The following is a 22,209-nucleotide window of genomic DNA, read 5'->3' as shown; positions in this document are numbered from 1 at the left end:
AGGAACATGGCAGTGTCCAAAGAATGMTGTCTGCACCAAAGTATTTGTTTTTCTGGCCTTGTAGAGTGTCCTGGGATGATCAGATCGTGATCTTTACCCCAGCAGTATTTGGGACTGCACCAGCCACTCCCACCTCAGCCCTTTGGGCCCATCTCCTCTGAAGGGCAGAGCCCCAGATGGCTTGTAAAGGGCACTAAGTGTCACTGCCTGCCCCCTGGATCCCTGTTTGGGAGCTCACGGGGTGGGTGAGCACCTGGCACCAAGCTCACACCCCCCAAGCCCATAGCATCAGCRTTTCTGAGGAGGATGCTGTCCCAAAATCCCATCATCTCTCTGTTCTGCTGAAGCTGCCCCAGCTCCTGCTGCCCAGCCAGAGAGGCCAAGCCTGACACAACCTCAGCTCTGCTTTCAAACAGCACCCTTGGGCCTTAACAAGATTTTAAAGTTGCTTCTGCAATTCAGTGGATGAGAGTAAAATGCACAGTTTTATTTGAGAACTCTGAATTTCAGTCCATCCTGATCAGCCAACTGGCTGACAAGATACCTGCATAAACCCCAAGACAGTGCTGTCTCACAGTGCCAGGGTCTTATTGATGTGAATGTTGTGGAAAACCAGGAGTTTCAATGTCACTATTTTTATCCTAATAACATTTCAGTGACATCAGTGATCAAGGCTTTGAAATGCGCACATTTTGGTTCAGCTCCACTGGATGATAGCAGATATTATCTGTCACTCTGGCCTTTGACTTTTCCTTTAATGTGAGTTTTGTGGGGTTTGACTTTTTTTTTTCCGCTAAGGCTTTTGCTTTTAAGTTAGATGAGATCAATTTTAATGTACCCTCCTCACAAGAACAATTCAGAGCACAATTAGAAAACAGTTAAATTATTTCTGGCTGAGTACAGAGAAGAGCCACTAYCCTTTTTAAACCTGAATCCCATTTCTGTCGATTATACTGCAATTAGTCACTGTCTCCATGGCTTTCAAAGATTTCTTTTTTTCCCCTTTTAAAAGCAGCCAGACCAATTTTCCTAAAGACTATGCCAGCCTCCACGGGCATAGACTTCCAAATTCTGTTTGGATCAAGCCAATTGAACTGACTTTATTTCAGATGAAGCCTGAAGTCTCTCTGTCTGAGCCCGCAGACCATTTATTACAATAATTCATAATAGTAGGGAACAAACATAGCCTGGCTATATAAAGCCAGGCTTTCGGGGAGCAGGAGCTCTGGCTGAGAGCTCACTTTCTGTTTCCTGATCTTTATACAATGCCCTGCAACACTCAGGTAATTACTTTAATGAGGCAGGTAACACTATTAAGCAAATGAAAGCTGAGAGGCTGATGCTGAAACACTCAACCTTACTGCTCCTGCATGCACAAAGTGCTGTTGTAAGAGATACGGGTTCATCTACCAACAAAAGCAAGGCTCATTTTGGGAGAGCTGATTTGGCAGTCCTGTGATATCCCCAGCCTGTGGGACCCCTTACTGCCAGGTTTGTGATCAATAGGAAACTACAATCAGCAAGGAGATTTTGTGGTGCCACCGAGGCCACAGGCACATTGGCTCCCTCATTTGTTCTGCAAAGCAAAATGGATTTGGAGATGCTTTGGGTGTCGTTCATGTGAGGACCAGCTTTGGAGCCAGGAAAGCACCTAGAAGTTCCCAAAGCTTCAGTGCTCTGAGCCATGATTCCTTGGATGGTCACCTTATTTCTCCTTTAAAAAGAGGGAAAGGTTTGTAGGAGAAGCAATGTATTTATAAGCCCAGGTCTGCACCCACTGAGGCAGAGCTCAGGTTGGGGTGGATGAGTGCCAAGGCTCCCCGGTCCCTTGTGTGTGACCAGCACCCTGCAGCTGGGGCAGAGCTGTGAGAGCAATGCTTGGCTGCCTCCACCCATCCCTCTGTGAGCTGCTGTGATCTCACACGGTGCTTAAGGAAGMTAAATCATTGCTGTAAAAATGACTTCTGCAGTGACTGCCTGCCACTGACCATCTCACAGGGCAGCAGAAGAACCAGGGCACAGGCAGGACTCAGAGAGGGAGGAGTTAGAGCTGGGAWATCCAGAGTTCCAGGGACTCTGGGCTGCACAGGGTGAGACAAGCTCACAGTTTGCACCAGGCACTGGCTAAAAAGGGCATCAAAAATGTGTTTGTCCTCCTTCAGTGTAGTTTGGGTCCTTTACTGCACCTCTGGATAGAGACAGAGAGGGAGCACACAGCTGGAGGGAGATCTCCATCCTTTCCTTTCCTTCCCATGTAGGAACAGGGGAAGAGTCTGAGGAGCCCTTCCCCTCAGGTGGAAGGAGCACCAGAGACAATGTGTGATGAGCTGACCACAGCCCCCATTCCCAGCTGCCCTGCACCACAGCAGGAAAGCAGGTATAGAATTCAGGTGCAAAATTAAGCCTGGCAAAAAGGYAGAGATGGGAGGAAAATGTTTTTAATATTTCTCATTCCTGTAATCTGCTTTGATTCATAATAAATAAAAGAAATATAAATAATTTTCCCCAGTCGATTCTGTTTTGCTTCTGATGGTAATTGGTGACCAACCTCTCCCTGTTTTTATTTCAACTCAGGAGCCAGGGACAACTTACCACATTGGTGAATCAAAATGTCTCTGACTTTGCCCCTAAAAAACCTGTTTTTTCCCCCCCAGCTATTTCATCTGGCCTCGGGCTCTGCTCCACAGCTCTAAATCCTTCTTTTTCTGTGTGGGGCTCTGTACTCTATTTGCATTTACTAACTCACTTTTATCTGTTATTATTCAGTCAAAAATTGAAAACTTTTAAGCTTGTGACCCTATAATCATGCAGAAATTCAGTGCCATTAGTTGAGATCTGTGACAAAATGCATAAAGTAGAATAAACTACTTCAGCTTAGCTATGGCAGAAATTAGTGATTTGAGACACTGTGCATTATTGAGCCTTTCATTATTGCATCTGCACATTATCCTGGGGCAGTGAGGTGCTTTTATCCAGATTTTATTGCTGTGAAATGGGGTACCAGAGCACAGGGGCAGCATCAGTGATTGATGCCTTTGGAATTTGGACCTGGCTTTATGTAACACCACCTGCAGCAGAGTAAGAAACTGAAGTATGATCTCTCAAATCTTCTGCTAACACACCAGATGCTGAAACARCCCTCTTCCCCACCTGTCTGAGGCTTTGTGCCAGCAATAAATACTCAATTAGAATAAAATTACTTTAAAAGCAGAAGAAAAGCAGAGCTCCCAATATCTCAACTACTGATTCAGCTTCCTGTGGTTCTTCTTTCAAGGGCAGCTGAGTTCCACTGCGAGTTTCTAGTGCCAGGAGCTGCTGGGCTGCCAGAAACACAGGCAGGACTGAGCTTTGCATTCCTGGACAAAACATCACGCAGAGCTCAGTGAGGATGAGTGTGAGGCCCTGCAGTGCTGCCTCCATCTGCTCCCACCCTGCAGCAGCAGCAGCTTCTCCTCGCAGCACCACTGCAGCTCCACAGGCTGTTCCCACTGCTCTGCGTGGTTACAGCCATTCACAAACACCCTCGTTTAAGGGAAGGTGACAACATACAACTTCACATGCAGCTTTTGTACATTTTCCAAGGCAGAAACTCCTATTGCATCAAACCTGTGCAAAGCTTAGTTTAAGGACAACCAAATCCATAAAGCCTTTAACATGTACCACAGTTTAAAGCACCAATGATGCATCATTACACACTTGTGATCCCTTTGTACCAGTTGTTGTTCTTAATCTAAAACAGAAAAGCTCAAATTATCTACAAATTTTGTGAATTATTTCTGACACCTGCTTCTTTGGCCAGCCCTACACCATAATTTTCATGCTGCTTCTGAGCCTGTCCTCCTCAGTCCTACTTGTAAAATCTTATTAGAAGCAAACAACTTCAGAACAAGCAATCTCAATCCCTTGATTCCTGAGCTGCTCTGTAGTATATATGATTTATAAAATGTGTAATTCATACCTTACCCCACCAGTAGGAYTGTGGAATGGGGATGTGGTCCAGACGGGCCCCACGAATCCCAGCTCTTCTGTAAGCCTCAGATGTCAAATCTGGGAAATTTCTGTTCAGGTCCAAGTTCTGAGCTGTCTGGCGTCCAATGACCCATCCATTGTAGCCAGCCCCCTATTTTGTAACACAGAAGCCAACTTCAGAACACCCTCCTGTCTCAAAATAACACTTTGATTAAACAATTTTCACAAAGGCAAGTTATAGAAGAAGTAAACTGAAAATGTCTGTACTGTTAAAAACCCACACTTACTAATTAATCACATTTTGTCCCCATGAATATTAATGCACTAACTGGTATTCAGGAAGTGTTTCACTCACCAGTGATGTGAGTCATGAGAGGAACACAGGAGCCTCCTGCTCCGAGCAGCATGCAGAGTGGGTTAGAGGGAGAGAAAAAGAAAATACAGCTGATGGCCCAAGACAGAATGAGGCAGAGTGCAACAAACCCCAGACTCACAAAACTGACAGAGCTCACTGTATGAGCAACACAGAGAAAGAAAGGTCCAGTTCCATGTTAATGGTTGTAGAGAAAACAGTGAGCTATAAAGAAGAATGTCAGGTAACAAATAATAGAAATTTTGTTTTCACAGGTCTCCTTCAGACAGGAGTTGATCTCTGAAAACTGCCATCCATTATGAAACTGTGACTATACAGAAAATGTTCACATTTTATTGTACCTACACTTTAAAAAAAAGGAGGAACATCTGTTTCATGATATCAAACCRCATTTCCTTATAAAACAGCGTAAATCATTACAGTGAGTCAGTAGGCATTTTGTACTGGAACTGATAGCAGAGAGTGCTAAGTGTGTGAAAGAGAAACACAGTCATTCCCACACCATCACATGCAGGCAGTAGGAATGACAAATATGGCTTGATTTCATCCTATTTCTGTTCACACCATCTTTGGAAAGCAATGCACCCCCAAACCCACCYGGGATTCTGACYGGGAGGGAATTGCAGAAACATGAAGACCTGATATCTCCTCATACTAAAACTTTTACCTCTTCTGCAGCCAGYTCATACCCATCAGGGTTGAGCGAAGGCAGGAGATGAATTCTGGTGTTGTTAATCAAKGTCTGGATGCGAGGGTTCCCAAGAAGATACTCAGAGCACAGATACTGTGCGAGGTAAATCAGCAGTTCCTTCCCCACAACTTCGTTTCCGTGCATGTTGCCAAYGTACTTAAATTCTGGCTTGACTGTGGGATATGAAGTAATGAGATGTTTTAATTTGATTATACCTGAGTGGCTTCCAAAATCAGACTAACCCAAGTCACTTACTGATGAGTCAAAGTTTTATTTACACTAATTTTGTGCACACTTTCCTGCAAATAGCATAGCAGTTCCAAGTGAACTTCCCTCTATTATGCACCAGTTCAGTAACAGTTTAAATAGAGTGAAATAATTACAAACTATTAGGATTCCAAACTATAAGAGGCCATCATTGCTCTGAGCTTTTGCTAGACTTGTCATTAATTGTGAGTAAACGTTGCTGAAAACAAAAATGTCAGGCTATGGCTGAGAAAGATCAAAAAACAACCCTGACATTCCGACCTACCCTGGGCAGCTTCAATGCCTTATTTCGACACAGATCCTAGAAATGACCTGCAGATGTGTAATATTTTACCCCTTTATTCGGGAAAGCAGCTGGGTTATGCATATAAARTGGCTTTCAAGCTAAATAGCTCTGGAATAAGCCTATTAGAAACACAGAACTTCACAATTCCCTGCAGTCATTCTCTCAATTTCCATCCTTCCCTAGAGACTAATGGAAAGTAGAAAATAGGTGCACTTTGGAGACACCCTTTCCTGTCTATYCCTTCATCTTTACCTTTGATCCTGGCCAGCCTTGAGCACCTGACACTGGAGGGAGCTTGGCACAGAACTATTATCTACTCACTCAGGCTGGCAAAATCTCCAGCTCTGGAGCTATTCCCACCTCCTTTTATACAGTTCTAAGAAGCATGAAGCAACAGATTTAGAAGGAAATGCTAGAAAAATGTGTTAAACTACCATCTTTTATCATGCCATATCACAGTTTTCGTTTGAAAGCCTGATTCATAGGCTTTGTGTTTTCCTGGCAAATGGAGTACAAGCTTAAAAAGACACCTGCAACTTATTTTCTTTGAGAAAGAGAGGAAGGATGACAGGCCAGGAAAATGTAATGTAGRTCTTTTCTCTGTTAATGACATCTACTGGGACCTGATTAAGTTTAAAGGCACCTCAAAATACCTCTAGATCCTGCAAGGCAGCATGGCTGAGAGTAAACAAAGCTACCAGCCTTTGCTGTCCTCTGACTCCCCTGCAGCCCAGCACACAGAGGACTCAGCAGCCTGACCTGGGAGCATTATCTCAATTAAGTATTAAATCAGATGGAGCTCAGTTCTGCCACACTGCTGAGGCTGTGYTGATGTTGGAGTTCTTCTGATGAGAAACAACCTGAGGCTCCCAGCAATGGCCATGGCAATCCASCACATCCACTCAAGTATAATTATTGAGTTGGGAGATGGTCACAGGAAAATAATACCTAATAGTCCCTTAGAAAATTATCTGTCTTTTGAGTTAAAACATTAAAAAAATCTGGCCCTTGCTGTCTTAGTGATGAAACTAAAAAACAATAAGAGATTTGAGCTGTTTCCCTCTGCCAAAAATTTATGAGGACTCATATCCTAATGTACACATTAGCCCCTATATACAGTATAATAGCATCTGTTCGGGGGGCTATGTTAACATAAATTCCTGGCATCATCCACTGTTACACTGACAGGTACAGCACTGATATGAACCTCTGTTCAGGACTGTTTTCTATGCTGGATCATCCTTTTTTTTGGTGTCAGAGTCCTTGTGCATCTGAGATCTTCTCAGAAAGTGTGCATTTCAGGGTGTGAAGGACAGTGAGGGAGTGTTGATGATAGGGACGGCAATTCAGCAACAGAAAAGTATCCCTAATTTGTACATCGGGCACAAATAAGTAACAGCTATATCACTGCACCCAAATTCATGGTCATACAAGGAACAGGTTTGCCAAGCATGGTCATACACAGAGCTTGTAACAGCAATAAATTGCAACTGGGTTGTAATTGCTACAAGGAATCAACTCTCACTGCCATTCAGGCACACTGAAATTCACTGTAATTCAGGAGGGAGGAGTAATATTTTTGAGTCAATGCTTTTTGCAGTTAAAGCGATGTCCCAGTAAAAAGACCTGTTTGCACTGGGATAATCTGCTCTCCCCTCCCTGATCAGAACTGATATAACTCACGCAGCTCGTGGTGTCCAGGCTTGGTTGAAAACTCAATCACAAAAAGATCCTTCCCTTCAAAACTGCGACCTATGCTGTAGGTGGTGGCAATGTGGGAGCACTTAGAGGCAGTCTTCTTCAGGGTGCTCACCATTTGGGAATATGAATGGTGCTTGAACTGGATAAAAGTTGCTGGCAAGTCTGAAGACARATCTTCCTCAGCATCTGCTTCTCCTGCAATGAAAAATTATAACTCAGTGTTTAAAACCATAACGCTCAGAGGATTGTGTGAAAGCCTGCACTTTTAGCAAAATATCTTCATAAGTAGGAGAATTGAAAATAAAGCTGTAATCAAAACCTTAAATGTATGAGGCATATCCTACAGTGTTTATAGTGGCATGTTTTATTTGCAAAATCCTACTAATGCATATGCACAATGACAAATATTTGTGCAATCTCCAGTTATAATTCAGACTTCGGCATGCTAGCTCATTTTGGTAACAAATTGTACAGATTTTTCCCTCTCAATTTGGTGATTTTTTTTTTTTTTTAAATGAGATTCATCTGTCTTCAGCTATTTGGATTTTCTTCATCCAAACAAAAAATATGTGGCAATCATTAATGAGAATATTTTAATGAGCTGTTAAACTTGACAGGCAGTTACAGAATTATGAGGGCACTAAAATCTCAGTTTTTTAAYAAAATGTTTCAAATATATAGACAGCCATCACACAGGACAGGGCTTATCTAAATGCATCTTGCTCTGAGCTGCCTGTCTTGATGTTCTTTTTAAATGAGGCAAAAAAATAGATACTTCTTGAGCACAGTTTAATCATCTAAAATAGGTGGAACAAAATTAATGCCACCACATTAACGGTGTCCGTGAAGACAATAGGCTGAGATGACAAAGGGGTTTTGTGCCCCAGAGGTGTCAGGCTGAGTGAGAGGAGCCAAGGTGTGCCAGCAGAGTTGTCCTCTCACCTCGCAGCTTTGCCAGCGGGTCGAAGCACCCCTCCTCCTCCCCGGCGAAAAAGCGGTCGCAGTCCAGGAAATAGGGCCAAGCCATGTCTATGGCATCAAAGGCAGGGAGGCAATTCTTTTTGAGGTTTTCACAGACGTGCCTGCAGGGCTTTATGGCTTTGTCCTTTTCACACTGTGGGGCCAGCACTGAGCACCCCAGGAGCCTCAGGTCGGGGTTGCATTCCCCCTGCAGTAAGTTGTGCAGCACACTGATGAGCAGGTACTCAGAGCTGTACTCAATCACTTCTCGAGACTTCTGGTCCAGAAAATTTGGATACACCATTTGAGTATAGGCAACATCAGTGCAAGAACTTAGGGCTATATCCACRCATTTTGCTATGAAAAGGAGATGAACACAGGAATAATAACTTTCTTCACTGACATTCTCTGAATAGTTCAGACAACATAACAAATAACACATTCCATGAACTTCTTTTTTTAGTTCTTAGTTAGGCTGGAAACAGCTTGAAAACTGAAGTGCATGTCTAAAACTCCTTATAAAAAGAGGATGAGAAGCATGCTTGGTCTGGAGATATACTTTGATCTTATTAAACACCAGAGAATTCCTAAGAAAAAGGTGGCAATTTGCTGGTGGGTAAAACTCAGATTCCTGAATAAAAGTGTGTTTGTGATATCACTCTCTCCCCTGTCCTTGCCTTTGCAGATGGATTCTCTGAATAGGTGATAGATCATACCACCATAGGCTTTTTCTTTAGTGGGGAACATTCCACTAAGTTATCTCTTTTCTCTGCTTAGTCCCAYAAAATTTTTAGAGTTTAATATCTCTGAAACTACAGACCCTCTCAGAAGTTTGATTGAAATTGCCCAAAGAGATGAAAAGTCATTCTAGGACTTAACTCATGAGCGAGCAGACCCATAAATGTGATCACTGTATATTCTCATAATCTCAATACATTTTAAGAAATCAGGTTAGGAGGCCTTAGGAAGGATAAGTGTTGGTAATACCTTCAACCCACTTAGAGGTGAAAAGGAGTAATAGAAAAACATCTCTTCATCAAAGTACTGGCTAATACAGTAATGGGTCTACATTTGAGCATCCTTTTGCTCTGATTGGTAGYAAATCCTGCTGTAACAGCAGCAAAATACTACACTGTGTGAAAGAGCACATTTCTCTTGTAACAAAATCCACTRCAGCACCAACATGACAATACTTGTCAGGAAACCATGAAGAAATACTYAAGGTTTTGAGGTTCTCCGAGAACAGCGAGGAAAGACTCTTCATACCTTTCTGCACAGTTTGGCATTGACCTGTAAATAAAGAGAAAAGGAAAAATCATTACAGGTGGGTATACATGGTTCCTCCCTTGTGTTAGGAATTGTCTGATCTGGTATCCCCACAGAGGCTGCTGCAGCTCTGTGTCCTGAGGTCCAGCCATACCAGGGACAAGCACATATTCCCAGCAGGCACATATTACAGAATCACAGGATGAAAGCTGAGTCAAGGAACCCCATTCACCCTCATCCACACGCAGTTGGTGCCTCGGAAAATTCACTAATCAAAACCTAGGTCTTTTTAAATGTGGTTCAGTCTAAAAGTCTGTATGAGTCCTCCTGTACGTATCAAAGTGTTTTTTATCAATCTCCCTTAAAAGATCTATTTGTCCCATATAATGTTGTGCATATCTTTCTTGTAAAGCAATTCAGCCTGTGTAGACATGAGGGGACTTTATTTCTTCCTCATCCTACTTCATYGTATCTCTAGCAATTGCATTTTATCACACTTTTAATAATGTCTTAAAACTAATTATTTCCCTCCCCAACTACTCTCACAGGAAAGCTTTYCCAAAAGATCACTCTTCTAATGGCCAGAAATTGCCTTTTAATTTCCTGTTTAAAAGTGTTTGTGGCCAATTTATATCCACATCATTGCCAGCATTGCTCTTTATCTTAAATATCTCTCTGCATTMCCTGGTGCATTCCTTCACCCTGCATTTGCGCAGAGCAAAGTGATCTCTACTATTTTTCTGTTTGTGAGGTCAAACAAATGATGCTTTCTTAATTTTGAAGAAACATTGATGGCCCAGCAAATGCTTCTTTTTCTCCTGTAGCCAATGATTCTACATTGTTCTTCACCAATAYTGACAATTAAAGAGATATATTTCTGCCAAGGTACTGGAATTGGTTCCACCAGTGCCTCCTAGGAGTTAAATCACTGTCTACGAGCTTGAGCACCACCAGGTTCACTTTCCCTGTGATGTACTGGGGGTCTGTTCTGCTCACTAGGAGAACAGGCACTTAGCTTCTTGCCCGGTAAATTGAGTATTTGTCCTCACAAGACCAAATTCATTATGTTTTCTTTATTTTCCTGCTAAAGAGACTTTAAACTTCTACTCCTGGCATATTTGTTTAAATGTAATCATATGCACATGTGTTGCTAATGAGTTGATCGTYCTTTAGCCAAAATAAAGTCATTGTAATGAGAACCAAATTAACCCTGGTATTTTATCTTGGAGGGGGACATTTAATTGGAAATTAGTCTGGTTCTATATCATGAATTGTAATTGAGCCACATTACCTCATAAAATAAATGAGGCATCAGAACCAGCAGAAACATTCCCAACACCAACATGTTCTGTTAAGCAGCAAGCTAGAAAAAGATTACATCCATACAAACTCCTTTCCTGGCTCAGAGCTTATGCTAATTGCATTAAATAATACCTGGTTCACCAACAGTGCCTTCCATTGTAGGATTTCAGTGTTTCCCCTAGCTAGGCACAACCCCCTCTGWGAGTTAGTTATTAGGGTCAAGGCATTTCTAAAAAAGCTTCATCTCAGCCAGATACTGCATGTGGTGTCACATCTGGGGATAATCAAGGAATAGCATTTTGTACAATGCTAGCTGGGAGAGAGAAAGAAATKATCTCTTTTTAGTAAGAGCTCCAGCAATTAATCCTGCTGATAAAATTGGATGTCACTACCTCCTGAATCTGGATAKTCTTTTATGCTAACACCATCACACCCACATTTGAGAGACCTTGGAGACAAGTCTGGAGCCAGCCAAATGTTCCTTACAAAGGGGAAAATGTAGTGTGGAGAGGATTGGCTTGAGTTTAGCCACGTCTCACCAAGCAGTGATATTAGAGCTGTTTATCACCAGGATCATTAGCAATTAATCCCCTTCTTTACCTTGAGGGATGGATAAGAAATATTTGACACCTTTTTTTCCCCTCTTCTGAGCAGCAAATGAATATATTGCAGCTATTATTTTAGACTAGAGGGCTGTGTGTGCTGGGCATAATTCTTCATGGGGCATTTGGGGATTATGAATGGTCTTTCTACAACTGCTCACTTTTCCTCAAAGGTAAGAGGAATTTCCCCTCTGCTGGCCCCAGGACCAAGCTACAARTGTCCTTTTTGTTTATCTGTCCTGCATGCAATGATCACATAACACAACTGAGGCACACACAGTCTCCCCAGCTGCTTTTGCTGTGCAGGAATGCTATGGCCATCAGTCAGWTTGAGATGTGGCATTGCCCTGCTCTCAATGGCAGCTCAGAATTCTGCTTATTCAGCTGGAGCAAAAAGTGTTCTGGCAACACACTGGAGCAAGCAGAGGAAACCAAAGGGGAAAGGCAGCAGGTCTGCTGCTTTCATCAGATGCCTCTTTCTGCCYAGCTGGCCAGAAGGAGAGGCACAGGGAAGAGATTGACAGCTGATGGAAGCGAAATTCCGCTAAGTCATGTGCTGTCCCTGGGTTCACCTGAGGACTGGCTCCTTTTGTGAGGAGGGGATGCTAGCACAGGAGGGAAAGCTCTGCTTTCAGACTGTGCTACCTGTTGTCTACACTTCAATATTTTTACCATATTTATACAGGGAGAGAAAATCTATTAAGCAACATGGCTATTACTCTTTAACAAAGATGCTGAGTGAAGAGGATAAATTTATTTTTTAGATGAGGAACCAAATCCATATAAATCTTTTCCATGGCAACTGAATTTATTCATCTCAGTATGTAGTACGCAGGGATGATTCTGCAAACACCTGCTTAGTGGGAAAAGCCTTTCCACTGCTTGGGATGCAGAATGTCCCTTAAAAACTCAAAGCTACCAAAACTCACTCACTGATTAGCAAAAGTGGCTCCTTGCTCTTGGATTYTAAACTTGGATCTAAACCTAAATCTAGATCTAAACTAAGTCTCACACTTTTGCAGCATACCATGGTATTTTCTCTCTGTCTCTCATTACTGAGATATCTATGCAAATTTTTCTGCTGTACGAGTCCACCTCTCCCCATCATGYAATCCCCTATGACCCACAGATCAGCCACAGCTCTTCTAAACACCCAGGAGTGAAACAGCTGGACATTTCACGTTATCAGCAGTCAATGTACATGAAARCAAGAGAGAAAAGGTCTGGTTTATACCAAGCTTTGCTTTACAGCCAGCCTGCAATGTGTAAGTGTGCTGATGTGGTGTTCTGACTTCCCCAATGYTTCCTAACGCCAATGCTTACATATGTTTTGGAGGGTGCAGCTCTGCAAGGGCCAAAGATAATTCTCCAGGATGTGAGTTTACATAAATAAGCATGGTTACACGTAGCTGGGCCAGAGCCTGCCTGCCTGGGAGCCAGCAGCAGGAAACTCTCCAAGRCCAGCTCCAGGCTGCAGCTGAACGCTCTGTTCCTGCAGCCTTGCACCCACTGGCCTGGGTCTCTGCAWACAGAAATCACCAGAAAATCCCCATCCCCACCCATGACAGCTCGTTTTCTCTAAGATTTGGCAATGGCAGAAGAGTTCAGCCCTTCCCTTCCTCATTTTCATAAGAGAAATGACAGGCAATGATAGACAAAGAATTTCTCAGGTCTCCCAATTAACTTGGCAGACTTCAGTCACTTCTTCTGTGTTTGAAAGAGTAAAAATTTTCAAATTTTTTCTGTGCAAAGGCTTCCCCGGGTTCAAAGGAAGAGAGTGTCACCTCTTCTCAAAGTCCCATCCTCCTTCAGGTTGGTACAGAGAGACCTTTTTCTTCCTGACTCAGAACAGCCTTTTCAATTTTCTATTTTTGTACTCTAGCTATTTTATATATAATTTTTTGTTTATTTTTGTACTCTAGCTATTCCACCAGAGCTACAAAAGTCCTTTCAGTAGCACGACTTCTATTTAAGATTATGGACAAAATAACTTATTGAAGAGGAGAAAAGCCATTTCAAGCTTTCTGAGCTCTCTCTATAAAATAACCTTCTGTTTTTAATTTGCAAAGGCAAGCTTGAAAATCTACAATGCAGCACATACATATTTTACTGCCAAGCTTACATTTTTTCCCCTTGATGATTCAGCACCAAAGGAAGCAAGCTGATGTGATTAACCCTAACCCAGGCAACAGAGCTCAACAGCKACTTCCAGTACCATGTTCTGGCCAGCTGCCTTTTCAAGAGCAAAACCAACAGGAGACTGGTGAGATTGATGTTCTGGAATAAGCCCAAAGCCCAGTCTTAAATCTAAAATATCTAAATCATTCAGTGAGGTAGATTAGTAGGGGATACGCTAGTCTTTAAAATATAAATTATCTCATCTATTTTGATCTGTACTGACCAGCACACCCCTCCYATCTTTCTGGGCTCCTTACAATACATTTTTAAACTAGAAGAACATAAATATTCATTTGAGTCTGTTAATAGTCAAAACCTCTGCTGTTCCAAACAAAGCATTTCAGTTCCTTATCACATTCCTATCACTCTCCTGGCTGTTGTACACAGTTCATTGAGTCAATCTTTCAATTATATTCTAACTTTGTCACTCAAGAGACAAAATTTAAAGCAGTAGTAAGWTACAAGCACTGCTGAGCTTTACCARTTTGCAAAACCCTGGAACAGCAGCTTCAAGTGGCAAAGCACAGCCTGCTTCCAGAGCCAGCTCCTAGCTGCAGCACAAGGACAAGGGCAGGAAAAGATCCATTATATAACACTAAAATGGATCAGAATCATCAGGAGAAGGCTGTAGGAGGAGTGGAGATGTAAGGGGACCAGGGCAGAGTAATTAGAGAGCTGAGTGGATCAGACAGGGTCAAGCACAAAGCCCAGAAAAGAAGGCAGCCACACACCTAAGGTGCACATGCAGGGGCAGATGTGGAGAAGATTGCCAGAGAAGGAATTCCAGGAAAACCGGAGGAGAGAGGAGTGCTTGCAAAAAGCAGCCACGYGGTTAAATCTGCTTTCTGGATACATCAAAGCTTTTGTGAGCAGAGACTAAACACCAATACCTGTTATTAACCCCAGAAACTGCAGTGGCTGCCTGGGGGAGGGATGAGTTTGCAGCAGCAGAAGCAGCGCCCAGGAGCGCTGAGAAGCCCTCATTTAACCCTGCTCCCTCACTTGAAGAAGCCTGAAAGCACCTGAAAGAGATTAATGCCTCATCTGCCTTCACTTTGCAGAGCAAGATCACAGCAGGGAGATGCAAGCCAGCGTTCATTGCCAATCACCCTTCTTTCTAACCCACCTGCTGCCTGGCCTGGGGTTAAACACACATTTTTATTGGATTGCTGAAGGTGTTCCCACAGCAATGACGCTGCAGTCAGCTCTTTCTGGACTGTTTCTCTCTCAGGACTGCTCTGGGGTCAGTGAAAAAGTTCTGAAGTTTTTCCATGGATGATGAAAGATCACAAGCTAAAGTTCACAGGCCAAAATCTGTGCCCACCAAGACCTGGCACAAGACATGGCAAGGACACAAAGATAGCCTTAGAGGGCACCAGTAATCCTCCCTTCTTTCCACTTGTTCAGATGCAAATCAAACAGGTCTGTGGTTGTAGGTGCCTAAAAGAACTGATGAAGAGTGTCCTGTCTGTCTGTCTGTCTGTCCCTGCCACTGCCTTGGTGCCTCAAGTGACTCTGGTGTCACCCCAGCTGTGTCYCTGGCTGGTTAGTGATGCTCCAAGGGGGACCTGAAAGTCCTGAACATAATTCCCTAAGCAAAATCTACTAAATGCATTTTTCTGTCCTCAGCTGAGATCTTTCCAAAATTGCAAGGAGAAAATTACCCATTGGGAAAACAAAACACAGCGAAGATGATGATAACAGTGGGCCAGCAATTACCAAATTGGCTGAAGGCTTGGTGAGCTGCATGTGTGACTGAGCTGCTGCTGAACAAGCATTGCCTGTGCTCCAGGATGATCTGGAGACTTATGGAGATCATCTCTCAGGGTCTGGCCAATGAAGGAGGGAGAAATCAACTCATGTCTGGGGGATGATGGCATTAAACAACAGCTGGGGTGAGGAGATAGTTGTAGAGATTTCCTGACCTATTCTATCATCTAAAGGATCTTTTTTCTCCATATCTCTTTTGTGACCACACCCTCTTTATAGCTCAATTCCCACTAAGAATGTAGTACTCTCCAAGTGCTTTGGCCAACAACTTATCACAGTCAGAAACTTTCCTTTAAGTAAGCCCAATTCTATTGAAAGCCATGGGATGGAGGGGTTTGTGTGAAAAATTGAGGTTTTTTATCTTTTCTTCTACAACCTTGCCAAAACATTATCCCATCCTCTTTGAACAGTGTATGCAGCTCCCTAGAACAACTCTGTCTTTAGTTTGGATATATGAGAATTGTTATAATTAATATCACATCTGATTCTTCTGTGGGCAGTTGAGTTTCAACCAAGTGTGGTACTTTTATGTTACAAAAGATCGACAGTTAATTTAATAACATTGACTTAACCTTGCCTTAATCTCACATTGTCTCCTAGGTAAGTGTATCCTATTATAACCCTAWWAATTGGGTGCCAATTATGTCAATATGGTTACAACAGGATGAATTAAAAGATTGAAGTTTCAGTTTAATTTCTGGAGTAGACAAAGTAGCCCTGAGTCCCTAAACTCCACTGATCTGTGACAGCTGCATCCAAATGGCAGGTGACTCTGTCCAAACAAGATTCAGCAGTCATAAAAGCCCTGGGTCATAAAAACCCATCAAAGAGACCAGGACATGGCCCACCAGCCCTAAACACCATGATCACAACATGATAGGTGACTCCATGCCCAGCCTTGCAGTGAGCAACAGACCAAGATATTTATCCAGCATTTGGTCCAGACTTGAGAAGGGCATGGCTCTCACATGGCATCAGCAGCCCAAAGGGGATGGTGCCAGCATCCTCAAGCWCTGTGACTGTGTGAATGGAGAGGTAATATCTACAAGTGCAATCGTTGGAGTTACTAAGTCTTTCTAAAAGCTTAGCTGTGCCTAAGAGCAGTGGGGTTTTGCTCAAGTTTTGACTTCTGTGTATGCACAGCCCCACACTTTAAAGATGTCTGTACAAACATTCTGGAGAAAATTTTGCTTTCAGATTAAAATCATGCTTAAACCATTTCAGCATTATAAGGAGATAYCTGTGTATTTTGTTTTCACTGTAAACTTTCCCCACCTAAGTGTCTCTTTCTGATCCCATTTGCCATGTTAAAAGGAGCTGAAGRTCAGTGTTGCTAGAATGATAATTGTGCAGAAATCCTAGAGCTACTGGCAGGAATTCAGCAGAGCTCACATGATTCAGTGATGACAACTGCCTTCACAAGAGCAGGAATTTCTCATCTCGTGAGTGAGCRTGATGTAGACTCTAGCTCTGCAATTTTTTCTTTTGACACAATTTGGACACATCCATCTCGGGTCCTGCAGCCTGGGCTTTTCCACACGTGGCAGCACCGTCCTGTGGTAATGCTCCATGTCAGCACCCCCCTGTGCCAGCCACAGCAGGATGAGGGACCACCCCACTGGGGCAGGGAGCAACCCCAGCCCACTGCCAGGGCACTCTGTGCAGTCACAGGAGCAGCTGGAGAGGCTCTACCTCTGTGTGTGCACAGGTTCACCAGAAAACCAGCATGAGAAGCATCCACAGAACGTGAACAAATTTGCTCAGGTCCCATGAAGCAGGGGCCAGTGTGAAGGTCGTGGGACGAAACAGCTTTTCCCCTTTTCCCCCTTTCAYTTAGCAAAAACTGTGGCACTTTGTGGAGTTGGGAGCTGCAGAGAAGGAGAGGGGAAAGGTATGATTTCTCTATGTGGACACACTTTTGCTGTCAGCCTGACTTTCCAGAAGATGATTAATCTTAGTGCTATAACTCAGGAGGGAGCCAATATCACAAAATCTGTTCTGGGCTCCAAAATAAATACTGTAACTGTTCCCTGCCTCCTAACCTGGTGGTTTCTAAATCCTCATCTCTCCTCCTTGTACCTCCCCACTCCCTCTCATCTCCAGGGGYRAAGGTCAGAGATCCTCAGGATGGGYCAATGTCTGTCTCAGGAGAAAGCCAAGACAATGGCAACATCAAGGTGTTTGGAACAGAAGGAGACCCACGAGTGGCAGGTATGCCAACAGTCTCCTACCCCCACAGCTTCAGGTTAAACAGCTCCAGTCCTCTGGACTCCTGTCTGGAGCACAGGAAGATGAAGRGGACCTTATCTTTCTCTGMAGTTACCTGGGGSRYTGTAGWGAGGWGGGGGTCGGTCTCTTTTCCCAGGTARCAAGTARAAGGAYRAGARGAAATGGCCTCAGGTCGGGCTAGGGWAGGTTTAGGTTGRATATTARGAAAGATTTCATCACAGAAAGSTTGTCAAGCATTGGAMCAGKCCACCCAGGGAAGTGGTTGAGTCACTGGAAGGATTTAAATCCATGTGGATGTGCTGCTTTAGGGACTGTTTCAGCGGTGAGCACAGCGATGCCGAGTTAATGCTTCAACTCCAAGATCTCAGCGGTCTTTTCCAGCCGTGTCAATTCCAGGGTTCTGTCATCTGCCAGGCTGTTCCTGGTGGCCGAGMCATCCTTCAGGGGCTCTCAGGGATCGGGACGGTGGCCAAAGGCTCGGGCAGCCCGGGGTGTGAGCGCGGTGGGGCCGGTGCCGCTCCGAGGAGCCGCACGGTGGCACCACAGACGGCAGCGCGGACCCGCACGGTGGCCTTGGGGACAGCCCGGAGCGGTCCGGGGACAGAGCGAGCCTGGGCAGTGCGGACCCGCACGGTGGCGATGGGGACAGCCCATAGAGCCGTCCGGGGACAGGGTGAGCCTGGGCAGTGCGGACCCGCACGGTGGCGATGGGGACAGCCCGGAGCCGTCCGGGGACAGGGTGAGCCTGGGCAGTGCGGACCCGCACGGTGGCGATGGGGACAGCCCATAGAGCCGTCCGGGGACAGGGTGAGCCTGGGCAGCGCGGACCCGCACGGTGGCGATGGGGACAGCCCGGAGCGGTCCGGGGACAGGGTGAGCCTGGGCCGTGCCCTCCCCGAGCACCCTGTAAGCCCCGGGGGATCGCAACCCCACCAGAGCACCGGAGCACCCCAATTCCTGCCCTGGAATCCCCCAGTAAAGCGCTCCCTGAATGCAGGTGATAGGATTTATTGCTGTTAGCATCGCTGGTATTGCAGGTTATATCTGTTATGCCCCGTCCCTGGMARTGCTCAAGGCCGGGCTGGRTAGGGYTTGGAGCAACCTGGGCTAGTGGAAGGTGTCCCTGTCCATGGCAGGGRKTTGGAATGAGATGAACTTTAAGGTCCCTTCCATTTAAAGCCGTTCTATTGTTCCATTATGCAGCCTTAGCCCGACCCCAGCAGCATCATAATCATGATGTAGAATTGTCCCCAGCTGCAAGRAAAGTCACCTATTTGAATGTATATGACCAGCCTGCTTCTAAGGTTTCTAGTTTTGTTGTCAATCATTGTAAAGCACTTCATTTAACTAATTAGCCCTGGACTACATCAGTCAGCAGCAGAGACGCACAACTTGGATAAAATAGGAACCTGTTCTGTTAGGTCCCTCTGAAAAAGTTTGGCTATCTCTCAGGGGAAACGTGCTAAGCTGTACTTTTTTACCCAAATTAAAGGCTAAGAGGCCAGTTAAACTTATCAGGGTCTGAAAGTGTTACCTCACAATGGAACCTTGTCTTACCACTAAGAGGGACAGTAGCTTACTGACTCCCCGGGGATAAAGACACAGCTTGGGAGAATGGATCTGTCCTTTTCCAGTGCCACAGGTCCCAGCTGCTGCCCAAAAAGCTCACCACATTGGGCATGATGCCTGTGTCATATTGTGGAGCTGGATGACAGTAATCATTTCCTTATTTTTCCAAACAGAAAAGCACAAAGCACTTTCAAAGGATCTTGGTATTGTAAAGCATGTTTCATTTCAGCTTCTCATAAAAAAAAANAAAAAAAAAAAAAAAAAAAAAAAAAAAAAAAAAGCAAAATGAGTCACTGCAGAACAAATATCACCAGGCAGCCTGCAGAAAGAAGCTCCAGCCTTTCTGGAAGTCAGACAGTGGCTCTGGTTCCTGCTGTTCTCTCCTGCAAGATCAGCTCCAGGCTGGTCTCCTCTTGCAGGGCACCACAGGTCTGACCACTGGGATAYAMCAAAGACCTACACAAGGGAYCCCAAAATAGGGGAGAAAATCCTTCTGCTACAGTTAAAGATGCAGCTTATGCCCTCAAGGCTGGGAGGAGACCCCTGAAAGGTCCACTTGTGAACATGTGCATCACTGCAGGCCCCTTTCTGTCCATGTGGCCTGACATGGCCTTATCCCCCTTTAGAAAAGAAAAACCCTTGAGAATCCTGGCAGGTGTTTCTTGACCTGGCTGCTACTTTATTGCCTGCTCCAGCAGCCCTGCAGTGTGAAGTGTGTCCCCTACGTGGCACAAATGTGGTGACATTGACAGCTCCCTTTCCCTACCCCTAGCCATCCCTCTAGCAGCACATTCAACTCTTTTCTGCAAACCCTGCCCTAAAGACACCACAGCTGCCAACACACACAAAACACTCTCAGAGTCACCCCTCAATGATCCATACATTTGTGGCTGCTAGGATTAATGTCCCATGGCAAGACTTTGATCAGCTGGAACTGGAGCAGAATCATACCTCACAGAGAAAGGTCATKCTGCAAACCACACAGCCTCTTCCTGTAATTGGCTGTAAATAGTCTACAACACTTCTCTTTGTGCAGCTCTATCCAAAAATAAAATCCCTTTAGGCTGTGGCAGACCTCACTTTGATGTTYGTGGGAACAGCACTCTCAAATTATATGCAGTGCATGGCACATGGACAGTATTGTGTGGCAGTTCAGTGCCTGTGACAGTCCATGGMTTATATTTAAGCACTGAAATACAGTTGAATTTCCTTGGGTAACATTAAGGTCAGTTTCAGGTTAACTTATATCTTCCTGTAATCCTATAAAATAAATATTTTTCTGACTAATTTTGAGTTTAAACTCTCTGAAAATAGTTTTCCTGGAAYAAACCTTGTCACTACACTGAAGTTCATGTCTCCATTATCCCCAAAGTCGCCACATAAATGAAATTTTAATTAAGGACACTTTAATTAAGATAAAAATGTGTATTTTTAAAAGGCACTGTTAACATATTTTATTAGCCAACTGGTTACTGAATCAAAACTTTCAATTAATTTAGCAGCATGTTCCTATCTAACCTTTTTTCTAAAGGGTAAATCTGCTTTTCCAGCCAATCAACTCATACAAATTCCATATTGCTTATAGCAAGCTAAAACACACCCTACAGCTGTCAGATCCTAATAAATCTCAGACTTTGGACTGAAAATTAATGACCTAAAGCTAAATGTAAGGAAAAGCTTTTTTTTTTTTTTCTTAAGCAGAAAAACATACAGAGGGTCAAAAGTTCACCTTCTTGCAATCTGACCACCACATTCCTAGAAGGCAAGGCCARAGAAGAGGCGAATCTTCTACATTCCCCACAACAGTGAGGGGGATCCTGACAACAGGCAGCTCCACAGATTGACAGAAAGACACATCTACAGACAGCCTTAAAGACAGTGATGATGAATCCTTATGTTCCCTTACATCACAGCCTTGTTTTTTTTTGTTGCAGAGCCGCACACCTCCCAYCTCCCCATCCGTGCTTCCCAAGCACAACCCCAGTTCCATCACCAGCAGTATGCAGATTTCCAAAGAGTTGATCCCCCTCATCTCTAGGGGGGAGTGACAGCTCCTGTCTCCCTCTCCTTCAAGCTGCAACTCATCACTCATCTTCAGGAGAAGAAAGAAGAGAAGGGCTTTTGGGGTGATTAGCCTTACCTAGGGTCTCCTGGCCGGTTTCACAGCGGGGTGCTGGCTTGGTGGCCCTAAGCAGCCCACCAAGGAGGAGCAGGAGCCTCAGGACCATGCTGGAGCCCCTCTGAAGGCAGCCCAGTGATGTGGCACTCACTGCCTGATGGAGAGACTCCTCTGCCGAGCCTCAGCACGGCTCTGGCTCTCCAAGCTGCAGAGGAAATCAGWGCACTGCAAGGGCATGCCCACGTCTCACTGTGTGTGCAGTCCAGGCGTCAGATTTCAGCTGCATTTCAGCTTGGAAAGCAAAAGGCTTGGAGACAGAGAGGGAGGAGGAATGAGCTCCCCCTCCTCTTTGCCTCCAGACCGTCTCTCTCTCTCGCAGCCTGGTTTACAATTTCATAAACACTTTGAGCAAAGCGGGGTTCCTGCCCGGCCGCTCCTCAGCCAAAGGTCCCTTTGGTCTCCACGCTGCGGTTTTCCTAAGAGACGAGGGACAGTCATGAAAGAGTGTCTCCCTGAAGCCAAGAGAGCTGCCTGGAGAGAGCAGATGGAAAAGAGACAGAGAAAAGCAAACAACTGAAAGCAACTTTCCTCCCAAAGAGTGATATTTCATCACATACTTAGCTGCAAGTTTAAAACATTAGATGAGAGTGAAGGCACTCTGAGCTGCATCCCCTCCAGCAGAGAGGGAATGGGAACCCACAGAGCAGCCACCAGGATCCCCCTCTGTGTGCTCCTCCTGAGCGTTTTACTTCAGCTCCAGTTTACAGAAGCAAAGTTGGAGGGATGCCAGTATTTTCTGTCTCTTCTTAAAAAATAATAACTTCATAAATGTATATATAAGACTCCAGGAGAGCATTATAAGGTTAAAACTGGATGGTAAATCTATATTAAGTTGATAGTAAATTGATTTTTTTTTTTTTTTTAAAT

At 44.4% G+C, this 22,209-nt stretch overlaps 1 protein-coding gene across 1 annotated transcript in view; it reads right to left on the bottom strand.

Moving 5' to 3' along the window:
• The window catches only part of CPZ (carboxypeptidase Z), a 34,161-nt gene extending 12,553 nt beyond the window's left edge, over window positions 1-21,608 (bottom strand). The window contains exons 1-6 of the mRNA XM_057365269.1: window positions 21,304-21,608; window positions 9,514-9,537; window positions 8,230-8,604; window positions 7,270-7,482; window positions 5,010-5,206; window positions 3,959-4,120 (exon numbers count right to left, since the gene is read on the bottom strand). Of these exons, the coding sequence (XP_057221252.1) occupies window positions 3,959-4,120; window positions 5,010-5,206; window positions 7,270-7,482; window positions 8,230-8,604; window positions 9,514-9,537; window positions 21,304-21,391 (1,059 nt within the window). The 5' untranslated portion in view covers window positions 21,392-21,608. The remainder of the gene's footprint in view (window positions 1-3,958; window positions 4,121-5,009; window positions 5,207-7,269; window positions 7,483-8,229; window positions 8,605-9,513; window positions 9,538-21,303) is intronic.
• Between the last annotated feature and the right edge of the window lie 601 nt (window positions 21,609-22,209).

The sequence above is a fragment of the Malurus melanocephalus genome, unplaced genomic scaffold (genome assembly GCF_030028575.1).
Source record: "Malurus melanocephalus ecotype Western Australia unplaced genomic scaffold, MMel_1.1 scaffold_50, whole genome shotgun sequence".
Taxonomy (NCBI): domain Eukaryota; kingdom Metazoa; phylum Chordata; class Aves; order Passeriformes; family Maluridae; genus Malurus; species Malurus melanocephalus.
The sequence above is the reverse complement of the archived record's forward strand: the minus strand, read 5'-3'. Positions and strand labels throughout refer to the sequence as shown.